Source organism: Penaeus japonicus, unplaced genomic scaffold (assembly GCF_977035675.1).
Source record: "Penaeus japonicus unplaced genomic scaffold, GWHDUDI00000001_assembly GWHDUDI00000034, whole genome shotgun sequence".
NCBI classification, from domain to species: Eukaryota; Metazoa; Arthropoda; class Malacostraca; order Decapoda; family Penaeidae; genus Penaeus; species Penaeus japonicus.
This window is the reverse complement of record NW_028234436.1, coordinates 10,436,777-10,444,276: the sequence shown is the minus strand read 5'-3', so window position 1 is coordinate 10,444,276 and position 7,500 is coordinate 10,436,777. Positions and strand designations below refer to the sequence as shown.

Sequence of the window (7,500 nt, the reverse complement as noted above, 5' to 3'; positions counted from 1 at the left end):
GTCAAGATACAGGTTTTACGTCTCAGTGGAGTCTTTTAATTCAGTTTTTATGAATTTTTTGTTTTGTTTTTGGCTTTTGTTTTTTTCTAGGTCTAGGTTTATATCTGGCCTAACTTGAGATAATGTTTGCTGGTCCTACTTCCAGTCTTGGGAAAGACATTGTGAGCTACCATAAAAAACAGAAAATGTAAATTATCATCTGTACTTCCTTTTATGTCTATAAATCACAAATAATTTCTATTTTCAACCTAAAGGTTCTCAGGATAACACTGGACCCATTTTCATGAAATTCAAAATAATAATAATAATAATAATAATAAAGGAAGAAAAATCCAAAGCTTGCCTTAACTCACAGTAGGTTAACACGTCTCGGCACAACTAGCTCATGGCAATGTCTCCATCTCCATCTAGGGGGGTGCTTGGGGTGGGGGCCCGACAAGTGGCAAGGTCATTGGTTAACAACTGGCTTCGGTTTGGAAAGTTTCCATTTAATTGCTGCGGCTGTTGTTGCTGCGGCTGTTGTTGCTGCGGCTGTTGCTGCTGCGGTTGTTGCTGCTGCTGTTGCTGCAGTAGATCCTGCTGCTGCTGCTGCTGTTGCTGTTGTTGTTGCTGTTGCTGTTGTTGTTGTTGTAGATGTTGCTGTTGTTGCAGATGCTGCTGTTGTTGTAGATGCTGTTGTTGTTGTAGATGCTGTTGTTGTTGTTGTTGTATATGCTGCTGATGTTGCTGCTGTAGATCCTGTTGCTGCTGTAGATCCTGTTGCTGCTGCTGCTGCTGTTGCTGCTGTAGTAAATCCTGTTCCGACAGCTGTGGCTCATCTGGCTGTTGGCCAAGATGAAGAGGGGCAAAGGGGTTGGACATGGTGCTCGCGGGGACCATGTGGGTGCCGGAGGGAGGGGAGCCCAAGGCCTTGAAGTTCACCATTTGCTGCATGAGGGCAAGGGTGCCACCCGAGTCAACTGGTACTATAACCCATATCGTATCTGTTGGGAAGTACCATCATTGTAACAATAAAGATGTTAAAGATAATAATGACAATGATAATAGCAGTGACAAAGGGAAAAGATTTTTGTACAAATGACAAGAACATAAAATACTTTTCTTCCCTGCTAACAACAGGAAATAGACAATTAAATGAAGCCCCATTACTGTATCTGACAGATCTCTTTTCTTACCCCCAAAAAAATTTCCCTGCGTCGTGCTCATCCTCCACTTGGACGAGTACAGCCCAGGCTCAGCTGGAGACAGCATCTCCACCGAGACATCAGTGCATTCCCCAGCTCCTAGGGCGGCTACTGACACATGTGAGGGCGCCCCAAGCTGCTCTCCTCCCGTGAAGATCAGGCTGCAGCCAATCGGCCATCCATCCTCACCCGTGTTTTGGATGCGCCACGTTTTTATGAATCTGTGGGAAGGGAGGGAGAGTTTTGTATTAGAACATATGTTTTTTGGGGTTAGGTGTTTGACTTGATGCGGTGGATAAGGAGGAAGTGTTTCAGGGGATTCAGGTATTTGAGATATTTTAGAGGGTTAAGGTGTTTCTAGTTCTTGAGATGTTTGTGTTTTGCTAAAATTGGTACAGTATTTGCGGTATTGACCTATTTGATCAAGCATGGATAAAAATATCCATATGAACATTGGTATCACACAATTGCAACTTAAACCAATTCCAAAAACTGAAATTGAAGATGTTTTCTAAATTGTTGTCTCATCTTTCAATGCATGTATTTGTGTTCTGTGGGTTTTTCTACCATAATACAAATGGATAAATCATTTACAAGAAAAAAAACATTGAAAGTATTTGGCAGAATGACATCCCAGAAATAACAGCAGACTAAGAGACAGAGTTTAGCAAGAAGGTAGCCAGCCAGTGAGATGGGAATAATGACAGGACTCTCATCATTCACCTCACACTGAAAACTACTGCTGCTGCTGCTACTGCTGCTGCTACTGCTACTACTACTACTACTACTACTACTACTACTACTACTACTACTACTACTACTACTACTACTACTACTACGATACTACACTACTGACCCTACCACTACTGCATTCAGACACCATGCTGCCTTTTCACTGAAGTACTACTACTACTACTACTACTACTACTACTACTACTACTACTACTACTACTACTGCTCCTACCACTACTGCCCCTACTACCTCTTCTATTACTACTTCTATTACTACTACTACTACCACTTCTACTACTACTACTACTACTACTACTACTACTACTACTACTACTACTAATTACTAATAATAATAATTACTACTACTACTAATTACTACTACTAATTACTACTACTACTAATTACTACTACTTCTAATTACTACTACTACTAATTACTACTACTACTAATTACTACTACTACTAATTACTACTACTACTAATTACTACTACTACTAATTACTACTACTACTAATTACTACTACTACTAACTAATACTACTGCTACTAACTAATTCTACTACTACATTGCCCACCTGATACATTCACATAATTCTTCCACCAAACATAAATTTTCCTACGGAGCGCAGGCACAAAAAAAAGTAATTCTACTGCAAACTTCAATCAATGGTGATTTATAGTTACTTTCATCAATGGTCTATAATATCTACTACAATCATCTATAACAATTATTCATTACTGGTATTCACAGGTAGCATAAACACTATAGGAAGTACATATTCATATAAGGGAAATGTGGGAACTTTACCATAACAAATGAGTAGGTTAAACCAAAAGAGATACATTAGTTACATATGCTTGAAATACATATAAATATAAAATTTATGCAAGTAACTATAAATAAATATAGACTAAAATTTGTAGTACAATGTTTTTTAGTGCCTCTTCTCACCAGAACACAAGATCAGTAGATAGGCAGGGCTATAAATGCATGGGAGCTTGTTTCTACTTAGTACCACTACATGCCATCTATTTATTAAACCTACAATATGCATGTTACATTACATTTCCTGTTACATTCACTCCCTGTAACTCTTGGCAGCCATTAGTTCTCTGTCTGTTATTCATTAAAGGGTAGTCTTAACCCTTAAAATGAGATGTGGCCCACAAGAAGTCCAGTGTTTGTTTGGAATGTTTTGGTTCCTGCAGGTCCCCCCCCCCTATTGTACCCTCCAATACCTCCCCTTAGCAGCCACTCCCCTGTTTAGCTTCAGAACATTTTGCCACATTTTGCTCTGCACTGTTAACCCGATAACACAATAATACCTGTCCAAAAAAAATATATTTAAATAAATGTGTGTACATGTATGCTAAAAATGTAATCTTTTACTGAAGTTGTATTTTTATATATCTACATGCTACATCTATTACATCTACTGGTACATATACTTTTTATCTACTATAGTTACTATTAAGCTCCCATTTACCTACTAATAACCTACTATGTCCACTTATGTTTTTACGTACTACTACATATAGTACAAATATAAATTTACCTAAACAGCCATTTATTTATTACCCCCTTTTGGATAAGCATCGAGACATAAATGACAGTCAAGTTTTGGTCCTGCCATCTGGCATCAAGACACACATGCTATTGGTTGTCATGGCACACTTGATGCCACAGGAGAGTAGTGATCTATATTTTTTTGTTTTTTTTTTCAAGACTTAATAACTCCATTTAGTGACTAACATTGGGCTATTTATCATTATAATTGCTTTAATTAAATTAATATTCGCCAAAATAAAATTAGTTTAACCTGGTAACCCCAGGTGACATGACACCACATTAAGTGGAGGCAGCACTTGCTGCTAGGGACGTGATATCATGTCACACATAACAAGTGTGAGTGAAAACAACCAAGAAATGCTGCAATATAGCACACAACACTTGCTTGCTCTAAAATAAACCAGTCTGGAGTGTCAGACATGTGGCACTAGTGTTTGTCTGGGGGCCAAAGCAAGTGAAACCATTCCCATCTCCAACAGGTTAATATCATTACTACTAATATACTACTACACCTATCACTAATCTTTCACTACTAACACTACTAGTCTACTACATCTATTTCTATTACTATTCTACTATTACTGTTACTTCTAACTTACAGCTATTTCTATTGCATTATTTGCTATTACTATTACTGCTACTATATTACATCTACTTCTAGTGCGAATAACTACTATCATTACTATTACAGTAACCCCCATCAACTAACCTTCTAGTACATCTATAACTAATCTACAACTCCTCTCCTCATAAAGTTAATTCTATCAACTACTACCACCACCAATAATCCATAATTACTGCTACTATTACTACCGATACTATGCATCTCCTCCACTAACCTTGTGCATGGCGGAACACTTTCTCCCTCTCCTATGGTAATATCCTTAACGAAAGTCATTTGTGGAAGCTTATTGTAGGACTGCAGGTCGAAGTAGGCACAAACAGCTGCCTGTAGATTCCTGAAGAGAATAATAGAAATTTAATAACACTGATCATAAAATGCATGAAAATATAACCTGCAAGTTACTGTAGTTACATAGAAATATATATATGTAACTGTCTGTTGTAATGAGTTGTAAGTTAAATATTATTATTTTGTAACAAACTGATTAAGGAATAAATATGGATGGCATGTATTTAAGTAGCAAAATCTGTTTTGCTCTCTATCTTCTGCCCTCTCTACCCCTTTCTCCTCTTCTACCCTCTAACTTTCTCTTCTTCCCCCTTTCCCTACTGTCTTTTCTTCTCTCCCTCTCCCCCTTTCTCTCTTCTTACCCCCCTCTCCTTCTCTCTATCTCTCTTCTTAACCCCTCTCCCATTCTCTCTTCTTCCCCCACTCCCTCTCTTTCTTCTTCCCCCTTCTTCCTTTCTCTCTCTTTTTCCTCCCTCTCTCTCTTCTTCCTTCCTCTTTCACTTCTTCCCCCTTCTCCCTCTCTTCCTTCTTCCCCCTTCTCCCTCTCTTCCTTCTTCCCCCCTCTCCTTCTCTTCCTTCTTCCCCCTCTCCTTCTCTCCCTTCTTCCCTCCCTCTCCCTCTCCCTCTCCCTCTCCCTCTCTCCCTCCTTCCCTCCTTCTCTCCTTCCTTCCTTCCTTCCTTCTTCCTTCCTTCCTCTCCCTCTCCCTCTCCTCCCTTCCCTTCCTCCCTCCCCTCTCCCTCCTTCCTTCCTTCTTCCCTCCTCTCCCTCCTCCCTCCCTCCCCCCCCCCCCCTCTCCCCTCCCTCTCCCTCCTTCCTTCCCTCCCTCCTTCCCTCCCTCCCTCCCTCCCTCTCTTTCATAACCCCCTTCTCCCCCTCTCTCTCTCTTATCCCTCCTCTCTGACTCTCTCTAATCCCCCTTCTCCCCCTCACTCCTTCCTTGTGCCCATCATTCCTTCCCTCTCCCCCTCCCTCTGTCCCTCACTTAAAAACAAAATGTATGATGGACATTAGGCAGAGGACACCATCTATGCGACATCCAGTGTGTTCCTTGGGTATTCCTCCAAAATACTAGCAGCTAATTTATGAGTATTGCATTCTTAGCAACAGAGCATGGTTGCTGATACGTCATTGGTACATTTAATTGAATAAGTTTATACATTTGGCTTTATTTATCATCTTTGTCTTCTTTTATTCAAGGGAGGAATATACAACACTTTGCTAATCTATCTAGTTTCATACATTCTCACATATTCTCACACATTCACACATACGTCATTATTTCATAAAGTGTTTTTCCAGTACAGTCAACACCTATTTCATTCACAGTAAAAAAAAAAAAAAAAGCATTTGAAAATGTGAGAAATAAAAACTAAAACATGAGACTGTCTCAATATGATTTACCACACTTCTCATCTCACCATCCCTATTTTGTGTGTATATATTGTAATATATTCTTACTATTTATGCACTGACATGTGTATCAAACTCCTTAGATATCATCTGATACTAACAGTGACAAAACTTATATCAGTAAATTTAATTTGTTTTTTCTAAATTACTTCAAAGTATTTAACTCATTCATCCCAGGAGTACATGTGTATATGCACTATTCTCAATGGATTTGTTTTATGCTGTTTACACATAAATGGTTCCACACATCCTTAGTCAACAAAGAAACCAATTCCCATTCCTTGATTTTTTTGTGAAATAATGTTTTATATTTATCTTTTATATCTGTTATATAGGTTATACTGTTATAATGTTATTGATTTCATTATGATTTTCATTATCATTATCATCATTATCATAATAATTATCATTATAATTGTCTTTACTATTATTATTACTATCATTAGCATTATCATAATCATTATTATCATGATCATCCTTATCATTACTATTATCATTATCATCATTATCATTACCATTATCATTATCATCATTAATGTTAATAAGAACACTACCAGCAATAAATAATAAAGGAATTGGGGGGTGAGAAACAGGAGAGGTCAGGTAGGCCTACTCCTTGACTCCTTGGTGACTAAGCACTTCTGAAACCATTTATGTGTTAAAAAAAAATAATAATAAAACAAAACCACAGTGGACAGTACATAACCCTGGCTTCAATAGGTTGGCAATGAACACTATGGGTAATATTTGATGTCAACAATCACATACAGTATACTGTAGCTATATCTATATTTTGCTAAATCTAATTAAATCCTTTTACAATACATTTCTATATAAAAAACCTTTACTTAGTATATGCTTAAAAGATACATGCACTTCTGACATCAGCAGCATGGCAACTGGAAACAAAAATGTGTACATTCTGGCAAGATAAAGCTTGTAAACCTACCTGGCAATTTATCATCATATAAAGAACCAATCCAAGCTCTATCTTGCCAGAATTTAAACAGAGGAGGTTTGCTGTCCTTTGCTGGAGCACATCACTTGGAGGCCATGGCGATCATTGACCCTGCACTAGTATTGGGTTGGAGGGCAGATTGCTAGCTTTTCATGAGAAGCTATAGCAAGATTCAAGTCGATTTGAATAGAAAACAGGCAATACGATTATGAAGGAAAAAAGAAATCTTGTTCTGAACATTCTATGTAACATTTACCCTCAAATCTGAATGATGCTGCTTGTGATATTCTATATATATATATATATGATAACAATAAAAATATAATAACAATATAATAATAATAATGATAATAATTATATATTAATAATAATAATAACAATAATGATAGTAATAATAATAATAATAATAATAATAATAATAATAATAATAATAATAATATCAATAATAACTATAATAATATTAGCAATAACAATAATAATAGTAACAGTAGTTATAATAGTAAGGAGAGTAATAATAATAATAATTAATATTATCATTATAAATATTGTTGTCATTATTATTACAATAACAACAATAACAATAATAATAGAAATATCAACAATAATAATAACAATAATAATAGAAATATCAACAACAATAATAACAATAATAATATAGAAATAAAAAAAACATCAGTAATAACATCATCAAGAGTAATAAAAACGATAATGATAATAATGACAGTAGTAATATT

The 7,500-nt window shown here is 36.5% G+C and overlaps 1 protein-coding gene across 2 annotated transcripts in view; it reads right to left on the bottom strand.

The window, feature by feature from the left end:
• The window catches only part of LOC122254496 (protein ILRUN), a 10,926-nt gene that overhangs the window by 2,562 nt on the left and 864 nt on the right, over nucleotides 1-7,500 (bottom strand). Inside the window, exons 1-4 of one of the 2 annotated variants that reach the window (XM_043018189.2) lie at nucleotides 6,758-7,006; nucleotides 4,324-4,443; nucleotides 1,176-1,405; nucleotides 1-983 (exon numbers count right to left, since the gene is read on the bottom strand). The exon at nucleotides 1-983 is cut by the window's left edge and continues 2,562 nt beyond it. In XM_043018189.2, the coding sequence (XP_042874123.2) occupies nucleotides 379-983; nucleotides 1,176-1,405; nucleotides 4,324-4,382 (894 nt within the window). In that variant the 5' untranslated portion in view covers nucleotides 4,383-4,443; nucleotides 6,758-7,006 and the 3' untranslated portion in view covers nucleotides 1-378. Of the gene's footprint in view, nucleotides 984-1,175; nucleotides 1,406-4,323; nucleotides 4,444-6,757; nucleotides 7,007-7,500 lie in introns of those variants that run through there. The other variant, XM_043018188.2, reaches the window with a different exon arrangement.